Consider the following 17,539-nt stretch of genomic DNA (forward strand, 5'->3'; position numbering starts at 1 on the left):
ACACAGCGATTTGGGTTTTCTCCTGGTACCACAGCATGAACCACAGTAGCTTATACAAGAATAGAGGCATCCAGAACTACAGCTCCTCTACAGAAAGTAATGATGCAATACCTTTTGATTTTCAGTTATCACTCTGTACAACAACTTTAGTATGAATAATAGTATGAATACATTATCTTACACAGTGTTTTTTATTTCTAGAGCTCAAACGCCTTCAAAGGAAGGTCACACCATTGCTCATTCTGCATATAGGGAAACAGATTCCTACATAGTTACTACAAGTATGTAAGCAGAGCTAAGGGTGGCTGGGTAGGTTAATTTCTAGACTGTTACCCAACTCAGAAGACAATGAGGGATGCAGAGCTGCCAGCAATCCAACTGAAACAAGGTAACATGGGGTTCGGCATTGATCCAGAGGTGCTGCCAAGAAACAAACACACACATTGGCCGCAGCATATCTCTTCCTCTGCACATGCAAATCATGGATCTGTACATGCAGTCCTAGTAAGCAACTGCATGTGCATTTGTGCACTTGTCTTCTCAAAAAAGATGTATTTTCAGTTGTAGGCTTCCTCCTAAGCCCCAGGATAGTCACCTGACTCCAAGCCAGGCCTGTATAGCTTAGACACACTGTACTCTTAAGTACAATTGTGGAGCATCACTGAAGTGCTGCAGTTAACAAGGGACTAAATCACCAGTTCTTATCCCAAAGTCACATTCCCTATAAAAAATGGAGAATCAGACCTGATGAACCTGTTCCTTTACCATAAATATCAAAGAAATATCAAAGTGGTACACATGCTTTAAGCATAGCAGAAGAGCCCCCTGTCTACCTAACAGAGTCCATCTATGAAGTGCTCAAAGTGCTGTTAGGAACGTGGTCTCACCCTCCTAGAATTTACTGTTCATCTCATTTATCACTGTGGAACTACAGCACAACAGAAGTGAAGTAACTCACATCAGCTACAGCCAGGGTCTCTGAAGTCACGTCTCAGTGTGTTAACCACAAGGCCAATCCTTCTTCATCCTGTTGTGTGCTAAGTGGCACCAGACCTGGGATTTGTACCCATCCTTCAGAAGAGCCTCTTGTGGTGGTTGTTACTGGGTGTGCCTCTGGCTCCCAAAGACGTGGACAGACTGCTAGTTCCACCCAGGGGCAGACAGGCAGCATCTATCCCCAAAGCATATTTGCAAATTCTTCTTCCACATCAGAAATAACATGATCCTGGCACGAGTGAGAGGTAATGCCAGTATGTGGGCTTCTTGCAGGACAGGAAATTCATTAGTCACTGATTACATGTTTCCAGCTGCAGTGCTCAGCACACCCTGGGAACTGTGCATTAGGATATTGGTCCCACACCAAGGAGCTTTATTCCCCCATGCGATGCCTGCTACAGTAGGAATGAACCTTACAGATACTGGTGTCCTTTGCAAAAAGAAAAAAAAGAAGTAAAATGGGAGCTACATGTGTCACATTTTCATTGAAAGTGACAAAGTGAGATCACCAACTGTGGCAGGCAATGTCCCCGTCTCTTTAATTTTTCAGCAGCTTATGAAGGTAATTGGCTCCAGAAAGGTTAAGCAAAGGGAGAAAAGCCCCAGAACCAGGCAGCAGTCGCTGATGAATACAGTCTGAAGGAGCTCAGTGCTGCTTTTCCAGCACCCCCTGTAGCTCTGCCAATTACTACTTGGGCGATTACAACACATCTCTAAGCAAGTGGCAGGGAAGCCTATTAAAAGCCATTACTCAGTCTTGAAAAGAAGTAATTAGAATGAGCTCCAAATAGCACTGGTACGTGGGCAGCTAGCGTGGAGTGACAGGCGGGTGCTGCCATCCCCATGGGCTGCATTCAAACTGCTGACCACCTGTAGATAGCAGCCAGAAAGTAATTACTAGTCATTAATAATCCATAGGTTTGGTGTCCCACCATTCATCTGAGGAGTCTCAAGTGCCCAGCAGGACTTAACCAAACCTCACAGCTGTAAGGAAGGTAAATACTGTGTTCTCATGATTATTTTGCAGTGAGAAAACTAAGGCACATAGACGTCGTGGTCAGCATTACAAGGAATCACTCAAAAATTTCAGGGTAAGCAGACCTTCTGAGCTTTAACAAACGTATCAGCTTAAGAGCGATCACTTTGAAAGGGACGCACAGAATAAGGAAACCCAATACTCCTGTTCTCATTTCAGAGGCTGGTGTTTAAAATTCCAGCTGCTGTGCCTTGTTCAAAGTCAAGCAGTAACTCAATGGTGAGAACCTGAAAGGACCCAGAAGTCCTGGCTTCCAATATGACCAGCAGCTCATAGTTCGTGAAATTTTTGGCTGCACAGCAGCCTTTTAACCTTCAGCTTTATGGAATGAAGAAGGAAAAAAGGCTTTCAGATTTTTGTACAACAGCCTTCTTCTAGTCCCCTTCCCCAGGAAAGGGCTTTGCATGTGCAAACCACTGCTAAAGCACTGCTTTTTTCTAAGTCAAGTCCCACGAGTATACAAGGGTGATGGTGACAGCAAAATCAAGTCTACACTCTCACTCTCTGTTGCAGGTAATTTTCAGTGACAAAAATGAGATCATTTTCTAAAGCTTTAAAGTAAACAAGAGCAATTCTGCCTGGGGGGAAAAATGTCTTCTTTTTTTTAGTTGAGGTTTTCCATAAACCGAGCCTCTGAGAATTTCCTGTGACAGTATGTGCTGAAATGCAAAATGGAATGGATTTGCTGAAAGCAGCAACTAAGCAGACCGTTTGAAAGAAGCACCTCACCTTCCTCCCTGCGCACATTGGGGTTTTTAATGTTTACTTGCTGGCGCTGGTAAAGGCCCAACTTTTGATCCATGAGGCAAAGGGGAAGAGCTTGAAAGTTCCCTTTTGCAGAGACTACTGACAGCCTGCCACACCAGCTACTGTGGTTTCTATGAGATACTTCAAGATAGCCAGACATTAGTATTTCCCAAACTCCAATCTTCATAGCAGCCCCCTGCAAGCTCAGGAGGACACCAAGACAGTGATGGGGAAGTCCTCAAGGCAGCCTGCGTATCTTGAGCAAGACACAGCTCACCAGGCCCTGTGGCCACTCTGACATGCTCCCTGTTGCTGGATGAGCAGTGTCCCCACCTCAGAGCTGTCAATCCCTTTCTTGGGCCAAAAGAGTGACTGTTGGTCCTCTAAGCCCCAAATTTCTGGGGGAGAGAAGAGAAGAATAGCCTAGCTCTACAAGATACATCACTGCAGCAGTAGCACAAATGCCTGTGAAGGCTTCACCTTTGTATATTACTGCACGGAAGAAAGCCCAGCAATCCATAGCAGAGCCACTAGCCCTTTTTCATCTCTTCACTCCTCTGCTGATGCTGTCTGAGAGCTCAGCAAAAAGCCATCCCACAAATAGCAGCCTATCTGCTAATGATGGGGTAGAGCTAAGTGTGTTTATCCCTTGTTGTCCCATCCTGTTGCAACAGAAGCTCCTGCTAGGGGTGACCTGCAGAAGTTGAGTGAGCAGGGTCCTGTGACCCTTTACTAAGGTACTTCCCAAACAAATAACCAACTTCAGCGGTGGTGCCATGACATGATCTTGAATGGCGACCAAGAGGAGGAGCTGTCTGCAGAGCCAAGCCAAACACTGTGGGCACAGCTCCCAGGAGAAGGGGCATCAGAGCTTGTGCTTGGCTGGTTTTCTTTAAATAGGCAGTTCCAAAAAGTGCCTGTGATTTTCACAGCCAGTCCTATTAATACAATCCTGCCTAATACTGACGGGTCATCCATCCTGAGATCCTTTTCTTGATAAGTCCATGGAAGGCATGAGCCAGGGCAGGGGAGCTCTCAGGAGCCTCAGCCAGCTCCGCAGCAAGGCCATAACCCAGGGCATGCTCCTACCAGCAGCTCAGTTCCTGCAGCGTGAGAGGAACAGGGGAAGGAGGCTGGTTACCAGCCCATTGCTCCCAGAGGGCAGGACTGCAGGGCACCAGTCTGTCTCATCAAGGGGAAGTGCAGGGAAACAAGGACTGAGACAGCCAGCAAGGAGAGGAAGAAACCACAGAAGGGAACGGAAGGGAATATCTAGGGCAGGAGTCCAAGGGGCGCACAGGTAAGGAAAAGAGCAGGTGGTTTGGGAAAGGCAACAGGATCATGATGAAGGAAGAAATTAGGATGGATGGACAGCAGCCCTGGCCACCCATAGCAAAGGACAACAGAAAGTCCCTTGCAGCAGTCAGCCCTGAATTCCTCCACACACACTTCAGCCTGAATTTCCACTGCAAGGTGCTCACACACACTCTGGAACGGGCTTCACCACATGAAGACTCAAAAAAATGCAAACAGTGCCATTTTTAACTTCCCTTCATGATGGGACTCGGGGAGAAGTCATGATCTGAAAACGTGGGGTAGCAATACTGCCTTCGCTGTATGGTCTGCAGAGCCAAAGAGAAGACGGCTGTGTTGTGGGGGAAGATGCTGAACAGCTCTGAAAAATGTCTAACAGACTTTTGCTTCTCTGTGACTAAACCAGATACACCGGTGAATATACCAAAAACATTAATGTATTTTGTTTTCCACCAAAACTATCACAGAAGGAGTTTTACTACAAATATTTTTCAGATTTTGGGGGGAGAAAAGTTCCCAAACCACACTACTCATTTTCAAATGATGAAAGAAATTACACTTTTCAAAAGCTTTGAAAGGATGTTTTAATGTCAAAAAATTCTCCTTTGTCATCTTCCCCATGTCCCAAGAGCCTTGTGAAAAATATTTTTCTCCCTGTACTGTGGATGTTCTCTTTCTATAATTAGTGTTTTCATTATGCGGGAAAAACTGTTTTGCTATAGTTTCTCCCAATGGCTGCAAAAAGCGAACATATACCCGACTGAAGCAATAAAAATGGAAAATTAAAACTTTTTTTTTCTTCAATGGAGGTAAACTGTGAAACAGAAATTTGGAAAATGTAACTTCAGTGAGTCATCTTGTTCCAGTGGGAAACAACCTATATCTCTGGTAATCACTGAAAATGTAAAGATAATAATTTGATAAGATAAAAGATAATTCTGGGAAATTCTGAGATAGGAATTTTCTGAGTTACTAATCCAAATGCCACTCCCAAAACAGAGTTAAATTGTGTTCCTTTTGCTTTCTGAGCTCTAAGTTTTCCTGATCAACCAAGACAGCTATGAAGTTGCTTTAAAAATCAAACAAAAAAGGCAAACCAAAAATCCCAAAGAACTCTTCCCCCTCCCCCCCCAAATCCCTCAAAACCCCACAAAGCAAAGCAATCTCCAAGATCACCACACAGTCACTGGCCGCTGGATGGTGCAGCCTGGAAAACACCATGCACGGAGGCATGGCAGGCTGTACTTTCATGTCTCCCCAAGAGTAAACCAGAATCCATGGACTGCTGTCAGCACACCTGTACAGGAGTGACCTCGTCCCTGCCTGGGCTGGAGGGAGCAGAGCTGTGGGCTTGCTCCTGGGCTGCCGGGCTCCTCCAGCTCTGCACAGCCAGAGCTCCAGGCTCTCCACGCTGCCGGTCACTCATAGCACTGACTTGATCTCCCCATTCTTCAGCCACAAAACAAGTGTGTGCATGTGTGTTTATACTCATATATACTTATGTGTAAATACATGTATATTTATACACTTCCCCCCACCAAAAGCCTAATTCACAAGGAGCCAATTCTCCACTGAGGGATTGCTACTAGAAAAGTCAACCAAACAATAAATAATAACCTTGCTCTTTTCTGTGCTAGCTTTCTCCATGAAATATAGGCCTGTGATGTCCTTTTTATTTATTTATTTTTAAACAGCAGAAGGATGTCTAGTCATTTTCTTGTTTCACTTTCAATATTCTTCAGCTTTAGTTAATTTCACAGGCCAGGGAACAGAGATGATCCTATTCTTCCACTGAATCTGGCTCAATAGGATTCTTTCCAACCTATTTCCCAGATGTACATTTGATTTTTCTAATGTTCTCCCTGATACAATAATCCTTCAGCTCGCTCTGTTTTACATTGCCTCTTTTGAGGCTCCCTGCAGCAGAGCTGGAAGGCAAGGAACTGAGGATCCCTGTTCAGAGCCAGCCCCCTGCATGTTTCTTGACCGCGGGGGCTAACAGAGGCTCTGTTGTGCTCTGCACTGATAGAAATGTACCAACTGAGGGAGTGAAAGGCAGAGGATAGATTCATATTATACAATGTTAGTGCTATCAAAATACAGCTGGGCCTAAAGAGCCTATTCAGAAGCTCTAGATCATGCTTAAAAAGTAAATAAGGTGTCTCGAGCACAGCTGTCTTAAAAAAAAAATGCAGCTTAGTGAAACAGTTAAGACCATTTTACAAAGTAGCATAGGAAGCTGAGTTTGTTCTCTTAGTTTCCTTAAGCACCAACAGAAAAATGGAAGAGACTAAACACTGAAGTTGCATGTTTGGTTAATAACTAGACAAATGCCATAACAGTATTTTGCCAAAGGCCAGAGGGATGCAACTTACTTGCCCTAGATTATGCAAATAAGGGCTAGTTTTAAAGTCTGTTATTAGGTGTGAAAGTCATCCAGGCAAACAAGCCCAGCACGAGGGCCTCTGCACCACTCCTACCCCAGAAAAGCACTTTATGGCCCTACTGCTGGAACTCTATAACCCCTTCCCCTGAGAGGAAAGGTGATGAAATGTATGGACCCTGGCCAGAGAAGGGCCGCAAGGGGACAAAGAGGCTGTCGTCTCTGCTCAGTCCTCAAGTTTCAAAGTGCCACCACAGAAAGCCAAATCTGAAGGTGCAATAGCCCGAAGCAGCAGCACTCAATTCTTAAGGAGTTGTCCCCCCAGAATAACAAGATTAGAGACAACCATAACCGTGCCAGGCTCTCACAAGGAAATTGTGAGAGCTCTGAACTAAGCTATCGCAAGTGACCCAGGGGCAGCACACAGACATCTTGTGGCTCTGAAAGGCACAAACCCCCTGCTTCCTCCCAGAGGAATCTACTCCTGACCTATGTTTGGCCAATAGACTTTATCAAGGCAGGAGGTACTCTCTGCCTACATATAGGATATGACAGAGAAATACGTCTTTGCACAGAATTCTACAGAAACTTTATTCTCCGTTAACTTTGCTATAATTTGTTTCTTCATCACCTGCACAGTTCATTATTTCTCCCATTAATCACTTAACTTTATTATTAAATTTGAGAAGCATTTTTATGAAGTCGGGTAGGAAGGATAATCACTGTTGTAGAACGACTACTGCATATTAAATTCAAAACGAGCAGTCCCCCAGAACTCACAAACAAAGAACCTATCCTTTCACTTCAACATGTGTGCCCAGAAAAAAAGGCTAAGAACTAACATGGCTGACAAAGGTGTCATATACTACTGTGGCTGGCCAGCTTCTTCCTCAGTTTGCTCAAATCATCAGAGTGGAGACATTGCTGTTGACCTTTTGGGGTAATACTTTTAAATAGATGCCACAGCAAACATTTTAGTTCATTTTGAAATCTCTGGTACTTGTGACAAATTTTTAGCCTTAGGGTAATGTGAAAATAGACAAGCTCACAAAAAAAAAAAAAAGGAGGAAAAAAAAAAGATGGGGTGGTTGGAGGGAAGAGCATTGCCGCTGCTAACAGAGAAGTGACATGCCAGTGTGTTTGTGACACCTTACCTTATCCCCTGGCTGCGGTCTCATAAGAGAGACTTGATCATAGCCTCGTCGAACCAAAGCCCACAGTGCATCAAGTTTGCCCTGGAATTAAAAAAAAAAGGAAATATGTATGTGTGTGTGTATAAGTACATATGCACATACACACATACACACACGCACACAAACACACACACATATGACATGACCAAGAAATCTGGGGAAAACAGCATGAGATTAAACTACAGGTGAGCTGATCCAGCCTTTCCGTATTAAATTGTCTGCACAAACATTGCTCCTGTGCCCTTGCCTCTGTATACTGCTTATCTGGACAGCCAGAAAAGAGTCCTCAACAGGGTAACATGTATCCAATATGCAATGGGCCAATTTCAGCCTGCTTGAAACTTACTGAGGATGACTGTAGTTTAATGTGAGCAACTCCCCTAAGAAGCACAATTAGACAGGTGTTACGTTAACAAAAGGCAGAACAACAAGAGTACTGTACCGATGGGAGGTGAGCTGGAGAACGGGTAAACAGCCACAAGACTTCAAAGCCCACCCAGGCAGGCTTTAAAACTCACAGGTACTTTCCAGACAATAAATTCAAGCACTGTTAAACTGGTCTGCGAGCATGGTATGGAGGGGAGACCTCATCCCACAAAGAACTGGTTTGGGATATGGCCACAGGTTTCTGGGATGAGCATGGTATGCTGCTCCCTTGGCCTGCAATAGCCCTCCAGCTTCCTTCTCTGTAAGCGGAGATAACAGCTCTGCCCTGCCTCAAGGGTTGTGTAAGGATACATACATTAAAAGTCAGGGAGACACCAGATACTATAATGACACGGGAGAAATGGGGATGAAAGTGTGGAGAGACTGAGCGACTTGCCCAAAATCAAACACTGCGTCTTGTGGCTGAACTAGAGGGGAACAGAGCTGAATCCCAACCCAAGGCCTTAGCCACAGTGCAATCAAAGCAAGGATGGTGCACTTTATCTCATCCCCCTTGTATGCTGCTTTGAGATGGCACAAAGCAGCATCCGCCTTCCCTAAGAGTTGAGATATCTGCTGTTGCAGTCCAGGCTGTGCAAAAGCACCTGAAAAGAAGGTGTGAGCTGAGGGAGGGAAGATCTCTGCTCACGCCCTCCAACACCCTCCATTATTCCTCAAAAAACTATGGCAACACAGCGCCAGGTGAAATCCACGTTCCAAGAAATGGGCAAAGTTGAGGGTTACTGGCCATTTTTCTAAATAGGCTCTCCCAGCTGTGCCGTAAGAAAGGCTGCGCTAAGGAAGTGCGATGTAGTAACATGCATGAAATAGGAGACTTGGTAAAACTGAGGGGCAGACACCTTACCTTGATCGGAGTGTACCATTTCCGCCGGGAAGGTGGTTTTCTCACGTGGGGCTTTTTTGGCTTGGGTTCCCATGGCTCATACTCCTGTTCTGGCAACTTAATAATAGCATTTTTGGGCTTCTCCAATTTTGCTCCTTCCTCTGTTGACCCCTTGTCTCCCCATCGCACCTGAAGTCAGGAAAGAACACTGTAAGTAGGGACACTTCAGCAGTCCCCACCTGCATGTGGTTTTCACAGACATTAATCTAGCTCCCGTCAGATGACCCAATGCTACCAGACATGAAGCCAAATTTATGAAGGCACCAAACTCCCACTGTAATCAGAAAGACATATTTAAGAGTCAAATATTCTCACTCAAAAGCTGCTTGAACTACTAGCCTTTGCACCTTCCACTAACCTAAGGTGTTGTGGGAGTTCCCAGCATCCAGGGCAGATTAACCCATTTCCAAGTGAAATCTGAAGCACTCTGCCCAGGTCTGCCAGGACACAGGTGTAATACGCTTCCCATTGCCTCATGCAAAAAGCAGGCAGCAGCACCAGCTGAAGGTAGGCAGTCTTTACACTTGTCCTAAGCAGCTCCTGTTGTCCAGTTCAAAAGTGAAAAAAGGGTCAGTGGACAAGTACTTGAATGGTTTAAGAGCATCAGCCCTCAAACTTGTGCAGCTACTACTAAAACCAGCTCTTCCAAAGATGATCTTGCACAGTCACAAGAGAGGTCAGTAACTTTATCTTCATACACTACCTATTTCAAGCTGAAATTCTGGTTTTGCTGTCTGACTTACCTCAAACAGAAATGTGATGCTGCATTCAAGGGCAATATATGATCCATAGGGTTACTCAGCATCAAGGACAAAATTCTCCCGAGGAAAATGGTTAAGGATATTAAGATGCAATACTTCAACTGCAGACTTGCAGGGACTTGCTGAGAAGCCATTGCTTTCATTCTGTGAGCCCTAATTTGGTCCAGATCCTCAGCTGGCTTACATTAGCCCACCTCCCTCAGCTACCAATTAAATCTAGTGGGAGTTTCTGGTGTGACAACCCTAAAAGACATCACTAGGCCCTCAGCTGATACAAGTGAGTGACAATTCCCCGCCTTATATTATCCATGGTTAGGAATAGTGACTTGATTTCACTAACATGGTTATTTACAGGAGTTAGCAGCTGATCACAGCATTATCCACTGACTCCCTGGAACGTACATGCCATAGGACAGCACAAGGCAAATTTCTTTCACAGTAACACCTCACTTTACACATCAAGACTGGCTTGTGCATGAATCCCAGGGCAGGATTTGATTCATTGGCCAATTTCAACACAGATGTGTTTATGTGCATTAGGAGTTAATGCTTAACTGAAAAAAAAAAAAAAAGCAAAAGAAAAAAAAAAAGAAAGAAAAAAAGAGGAAAAAAGAGAAAAATCACTGGTTTAAATTCCCCAAACCAATTGCTTCCAGCCAGCCATGCACAGTGTAGGTGGCACCCTCAAAACTCAAACCCAATGTAACTCTGCCTGAGACAAGAACTCGACCCAACTGCACTGAAGGGTTTGATTCAGTAAATTAAAACTTTTTTTGGTGCTTATCGCATTTCTTAACCTGCAAATGTTCTCTGTCTCATAATGCTAGATTCATTTAATTATTCATGCAAATGATGGCAGCTTGATGTCTGTTATTTGGACAGCAGGTGCAATCAGGTGGACAAGTCCTAATTAAATCCCAGTCTCTATTCCATCAAGGTAGCTTTTTAAAAATCACATAAAACTATATTGCTATGATTTATAATTAAATGAGCTGATTTTTACAACACTAAAGAACAAGCCAAATACCTCCATCCTCTTAATCCCACCAACACCTCGACCTCCATAATAAGATGCATCCACGGTTGGCCACTTTTTCTTTGGCAATCCATCTTCATCATCTGATTCCTATGGGAAAGACAGGGAGATATTATTACTGTTCTCACATAAACAGCATGAACTATGGAAATCAACTGAACATCCTATGGTCCAATCCTTGGATATCTGGCTTTGTGTGTTATACTCATTTGCTGACAAAAAACAAGTGTCTCTTGTCTCTGCAGCTGCAATTTTAACTAGGGAAGCCAAAGAGGATTGCCTATTCCTCTCTCCAGGCAGCTTTTATTTAGTCAAATATGCATTGAGCTTCAAAATCACAACTGACTTGTAGGGGAAGGCAAAGTGGAGATGAATCGTACATTATACTGGCTTGCCACTATGCTATGCAAAAAATGCAGCAATCAGTTAGCCCAAAGAAATCATTTATTAATTGCGCTTTTAGAACTTAATGTCACCTAACAGGGGAAAAAAGCTACCACTGTGAGTTTTCTAACATGTGCATCAGACCCTTTTCTCATGGCAGCTGTAACCAGTTATTCTACGTTGCTTGATTCTTTGTAGAGTCTGGCTCAAGCTGTACAGTTTGGAACCAGGACTCAGACTGGAGCATCTCCAAATTGTCAGGAAGCTCAGATCCAGAGTTTTTGACTTGCAATTACAAAGACTGCAGACTATTTTTCTGGAATGTGGGAGAGTCTGAATCAGGGTTTTACTTCAGGTTCATTGTTCTGTTCTTGCTTAACTAAAAGCTAGCAAATGTTCCTGGTTTGACAACCCTGGGAACACATCTCCAGCTCTATCATGTTGAGCTGATAGAAGTCACTGGGATTTCTCAGACTCCCTATCATTATGCTGAGTCGAGGCAGCTGAAAGTCACACCATGACACTCTCCAAGTACACACATAATTGAGGAAAGGACCCAATAAGCCTCCTAAAAGACCATCTTCATTCCTCACGCTCTTTAATAAAGACAAATAACACCACCTCATGCTGATATGCAGATGTGCGTGCTGCTCTTGGACTGGCCATGCACAGTGCATTCTGCTAATTTTCATCAGTACAAGTATTTTTCTAGGAACACTGCCTGGACTTAGTTTTTACTAAAAAAAAAAAGTGAAATCCAAATACTAGAGGAGGATAGAAATTATTGTCAGATTACTAGGTGACATCTTCTCAAAATTGCCCTACATGTTTCTATTGGAATGTAAAAGGAATCGAGAGTCCAAAAGCCAATAACAGCTTTTAAAAAACATACCTTAATTTTTGTTTGTTCATATTTAACTCTTAGGTTATGCCTTGGAGAAAGGTATTCCCATCAGTTATTCAGCGACATCTGATCTCTCAGCTATGGTTCATGGGTCAGTTCCTCCAACAAATTCTTTAGGATGGCCAAGCAAGACTAGAGTTGGCATTTCCATTAACTAGTAAGGGGGTCGGGGCTTGATTATTTTTGTTTTGGTTTGGGTTTTTGTTTGGTTTTTTTGTTGTTGTTTTGTTTTTACCCTAAGTCAGAGAAACAAATATACAAAGAAGGCACTGTGGTTTGGCATTGGGTTTTGTTGTTGTTTTGGTTTTTTGTTTGTTTGTTTTTAAGAGTATAACAAACACACAAACAATTTTTATCCCATTTCATGCCACATCTAAAACAGTACCCAGTGAACTACATCAGCAGTTTTAATTCATTTATATTTGATTTCATTGTGAACTTGAGTACTATATAAAACATCCTGCCTCTTCCAAGGGGTGTAACACAGATTTCAAGTCTTCATGTCTAACAACCTTATTGCTGGCAAGCCTGAAAGTAGCAGGACACAGTTAATAGTGACGGCTGATACTTTTCCAGCTGATAAAGGATTTATACCAAATATCCCCTACACTGAACACACAGCAAAGCAACACCAACAGCTACCACTTACATTTTGAAAAGTAATCGAAATCTAATGCTTGTGGTTTAGAACAAGTTTTAGATAACTATGTTCAGTTTAATAGCAGTAATACCAGACTACATCAGGTAAAGGGCAGGTCACCATACCTAGGGAAGCTAGTGCTAAGTATAATGAAACAACAATCCATACTGGATAAAGACAAGGCCAAGTAAAGGGATGGATAACATCTGTATTCTTTGTTATTCCTGGAGGCTTACGTCAGCTCACAGTCTCTTTGATTGCATTTAAAATCTCTGCTGATCAGAATAATCACAAAGCATCTGGGAACTCTGCTGCAGGGGCACGATGCTCTCTGAAACCTCCTTCAAACACAGCATGGCTGCAATTGCATGTTTCATGACAACACTAATCACCCTAAAACCAGCATGATTTTTGGTGCGTATTCTAAAGTTAAATTGTCACAGTGCTGCAGCCCAGGACAAGCAACAGGATCACATACACAGTAATGATGGCCTCTGGCAACCTCAAAACAGCAGCTGTGGTTGCCTCCTGATATTCATGCCAAGTTACAGCAAGTTAGCAGCAAACTGTAAGCTTCTCTTGTGGGTTAGGCAAGTATTTTTCCATCATTTAACTGCCTATGCCTAGGAAAGAAATAAAGGCAGGCATGAGTTTTCTCTGGAGGTACTTTTATTTATTACTATTATTTTCATGAAATTAGTACAGTGAAACTAAGCTGAGGTCAGGGTCAGTGTGTTACTGTCCCAAACAGAGCTAAATACAACCCTGCCTCAAACAGCTCACAACCTAAATGGAGAAGGGCTAAATGTCCTTCCAAAGGTCACTCTGCAGCAGAGCCACAGCTGGAGCAGGCTCTTGTCTCCTCCTGTAGCAAAGCCACAAGAACGTGGCCTTCACTGTCCTTTCTTCCAGCTGCCAGACTTTGTTCCTTACTGCCAATCTGGGCTCAACTGCTGAGAATAGCAGCAGCTTTACTGGAGGAGGAACAGCATTCAGCACAACTTGAGAAGCAAAGATTTACCTACGTGCCTGTTTGATGCGCAGCAGAAGGAACAAAATACCATAGGAACTGTTGGTCTGTGGACTTCTGAGTTATGCAACTATTTTCTCTGTAGATGGAAATCATCTTGCTGTGTGTATATAAAGAGGCCAGAAGGCAGAAATAACTGTCCTGACCCAAGAGACTTCCTCTCACAGCCTTCAAGGTGTCATTAAGACACCCACAGGGCTGATGTTCCTGGGCAGCACGAGACACTACAGCGGCTGCAGACAGTGCAACAGCTCAAAAATAGCATACTTACAGGCTCTGGAGGTGGTGGGGGCGGGGGCTCCTTGATCACCTGGAATATATAAGTAATGGGAGAAATCTGAGATAATAGTAGGGTTCATCCACCTCAATGCTACGTTCTCTCTGCTTTCTTGCTCATATCACAGATGGGTTGCCCTGCTCCATTCCCCCCCATTCAATCCTCTCATTAGCCCCATTGCTTTTCAGCTGGCATAAAATAAATGCAGACGAGAAGCTAAATCCATCACACTGAACTATCTGATTAGTCCAGAAGTGCCCTATTAAGTAACTCATAATACAGCTCCATATTCTGGTAGTTCCGCCTTAAAAATGTCATGTAATTACCAAGCTAGTGCAAAATACTCACTTGGAATCTGCAGCTCCTCAGAATAAAGAAGAAAGCCTAACTCTTGTCTTTAAAAATGACCATAACAGCTTATGCACATATTAGTAAATCAGTTCCATTACACTTTTCAAATCTTGTTCTAAGGAGGTCTCGATCCCTAGAGAAAATTGGGCCATGTCCATGAGCTCACTTAAACTTCTCATTCAGTGTCAAAATCATGTAGGCCTTGCAACACTCAAAAACCCAGGCCAGACTGACTTCAACAAGCACTTTAAGCAATTTGTTGAATCAGGACCTTACAAACCTGGCAGCATTTTTCTTAAACAAAGTTAACCACCCACTCCAACACTTTAACCCCGTGCTTTCACAGAGAAGAGACGAAACCAAGTCAAAAGAATAAAACCCTGTACTTACCACTGTGCAGCAAAGGGGCCAGAACCACCACAGAAGAGCCAGAGCCAGCAGCAGAAAGAGAATTAGGAGAGCAATGAAAAGGACGGTCCCAGTCAGCTGCAAACAAGATGATTACTTTTGAGTTATCTCAGGATAACAAGGCAGGAGCCCTGAAGTTACACAATTAAACTTGGCAAAAGGAGCCAGGTTCCCCTCACTGTGAGGTCTCAGGTAGATTGTGCCGTCAATCACTATTATCGTTAGGGTCACATCAGTATTTGGTGTGGCAAATCTGTATTTGAAGTCATGATTCAGAGAAGCACCTCCTGTTTGTGGTGTGTATATGTATAATTTATGTATAAATTTATGGTATGTTTATAGCCCACTAGATTCAAGGGTGTTAAATTCGTATACAATCCATTCCCAAATCTGTGCTGACAGGTCCCTGAATACTGTCAGAGGGGCATTGCAAACTACGTGACCACAGACTCTCAGGTGTGCAGAGTAACCTTTCATCACTAGAGATGCAGAATATGCAAATGCTGATACTCAAAGAATGGGAATATTGGAGCTAAGAGCTTATGGGTAACTGTTCGCACGTCAATGTGACAGAACAGAGCACAACTTACTCGCTCAGCCTCATCAGCTCCCAAGCCTGCCTGTATTGCCTCTTGACTCAAACTGCACACACAACCCCAGCCTGAGTGATTACGCAAACTAGTCCTTAATGCTTCTGGTTCTTTGTAGGCTTCCTAGGGCTGGTTTGACTATTTTTAATGAGATGCTGTAATCATGATCTTAAGCATTTCCGATTCTTATATTCCATCTATTTCTCTGCAGAGAAGGATGGGACTCAGGCTGGATAGCTAAGGGTCTACATTCAAAAAATAAAAGTTAAATTTTCGTTAAAATGACTAGAATCAAAAAAATTTCAAGTGTTAACACTTGAAATTATCTTTTCAGAGCAGCCAGGCAACCAGAGAGAATCACAGCTCTGATTTTCCTGGGTAAATCTGGATGGATTCTTTGCACTCAGAGCACTTAATGTCAGTGTGTTCAGAAGAGGTATTAACTCTGTGTATTGCTCTGATGACTACCGGAAAACAGGTCTTCATATGCTGCTTGGCCCCTGCAGAACATACAGAGCACATGGCTTTTTGGAAATTAAACATTCGTTGCAGACAGGCAGTGACATGCTGGGACATGCAGTTTCCTTGGACTGCACTGGGCTCTGGGACAAGGTTGAGATTAGCTGTGGTGCTCCAGCCATTTCTTTTATACTGGGAAAAGAAACCTCTTCAATGGTAGATTTCCTGAGTTTGAGAAGAGGTTCAATTCACCAGCAACAAGGGTACCAGAGAACAGGCAAAACCTGGCAGCAAACTAGAGAAGAGCCTGGACTAGGAAGATGTGAAAAGAGCTTGAAGAAAGGTCTGTGAATCAGGCTGAGGGAATAGGAGCTGGCTAGAGAGGAAAGCTGTAAGAGATTTTCAAAGAAGGATAGGTGGGAGGATAAATGGAAAGAAAGCAAATTCCAAGGAAGTTTTATGGAGGATAAAGCCCATGAGATTCACATTATTAAATCTGAAACTACTTGCTGAATTCCCATGACACTAGAAACTGACGCTTAGACCCTTCTTATGACAGGAGTTCCCTTCACTGTTCCAAGTGGGTTTGTTTTCCCCTTGGACAATGAAAAGGCTGAGGGTGGAAAATAAAGTACCAGCCGATAAGAGATTTGCAAAGTCTGGGTGAGATCCCAAGTGGCTGACTTGGGTGGTACCTTTTTCTTTCTCACACCAAATCCTAGAGCTGTCAGGACTGACATGTTCAAGACGGGACTAACACAAGCACAGCTCCTGCTCCATGCTTTTAGGCAGGTAGCCCAGTATCGCGTATCACTGTGTCACAGCATCACCATCCCTCTGCTGCTCTGTGGCTTCTTGTTATAGATGCAACAAACTGACCTGTTTTGGGATACACTATTTAGCTCACCTCATTCACTTGGTCAGGGAGCAGCTGAAAGCCAAGGTGGAGTGCTGCAACATGTGCCAGACCCCCTGCTCAAAGGAGTCCTGCTAGAAGACACACTACCCAGTGCAGTTCAGCGCCGCAGTCCCCCTCTCTGGCCCTCCTGTGGCCCCATGTAGCACTAACGCATCTGGAAAGCAGACGCTTGGGCGGCATGAATTCCCAGTGAAGTCAGTTTGCTGAGAAAAGGATGAGTAAAAGTCAAGCATAACTAAGAGGTATTGCTGCACTCCTTAAAAACAAATCCAAGCACAGCAACAATGCAGTGCATGAGCCACAGACGCACATACCACTGCTACTGTTACTCCAAACACACATTACCTCCTTGTTTTGTAGCCTTTGTTCCCAGGCTTTGCTTTTCCCATGCTAAGTGCTCATATAAATCGCCGAGACATTTGCCAGCAGCAGCTCGGGAGCTGCTGGCAGCAAGAAGCTAAAGAGTTCTCTTTTAATGATTAAATATACAAGGCATCACAGTGAAGCAGGACTTCGAAAAGGAAATAGCAGACTTCATGCAGCTGAACAGAAATAAGCACCGGGATCACACAGAGGCTTAAGGAGTGAAGTGAAGAGAAGATACTTACTGTACAGAAAGGACAGAAGGGCCAGCTGGGGAGGAGAGCTGAGCAGGCCAGCTAACTGCCACCCACAGAAAAGGAAACTGGAGAGGAAAGGAAATGGAGGGAGTCTCTAAAACGAGAAGAGTGAAATGCATGAAATTAAGACAAAGTTAGAAACTGAACTGCCAACCTCCCTG

The 17,539-nt window shown here is 43.7% G+C and overlaps 1 protein-coding gene across 2 annotated transcripts in view; it reads right to left on the reverse strand.

Annotated features, from left to right (window-relative positions):
* Window positions 1–17,539, reverse strand: part of ANTXRL (ANTXR like) — a 63,139-nt gene that overhangs the window by 15,566 nt on the left and 30,034 nt on the right. For both annotated transcript variants that reach the window (XM_072869734.1, XM_072869733.1), the window contains 5 exons: window positions 14,773–14,868; window positions 14,026–14,064; window positions 10,788–10,886; window positions 8,961–9,128; window positions 7,631–7,711 (listed from right to left, as the gene is read on the reverse strand). In XM_072869734.1, coding sequence (XP_072725835.1) covers window positions 7,631–7,711; window positions 8,961–9,128; window positions 10,788–10,886; window positions 14,026–14,064; window positions 14,773–14,868 — 483 coding nt within the window. The remainder of the gene's footprint in view (window positions 1–7,630; window positions 7,712–8,960; window positions 9,129–10,787; window positions 10,887–14,025; window positions 14,065–14,772; window positions 14,869–17,539) is intronic.

This window comes from Ciconia boyciana, chromosome 8 (genome assembly GCF_034638445.1).
Source record: "Ciconia boyciana chromosome 8, ASM3463844v1, whole genome shotgun sequence".
NCBI lineage: Eukaryota > Metazoa > Chordata > Aves > Ciconiiformes > Ciconiidae > Ciconia > Ciconia boyciana.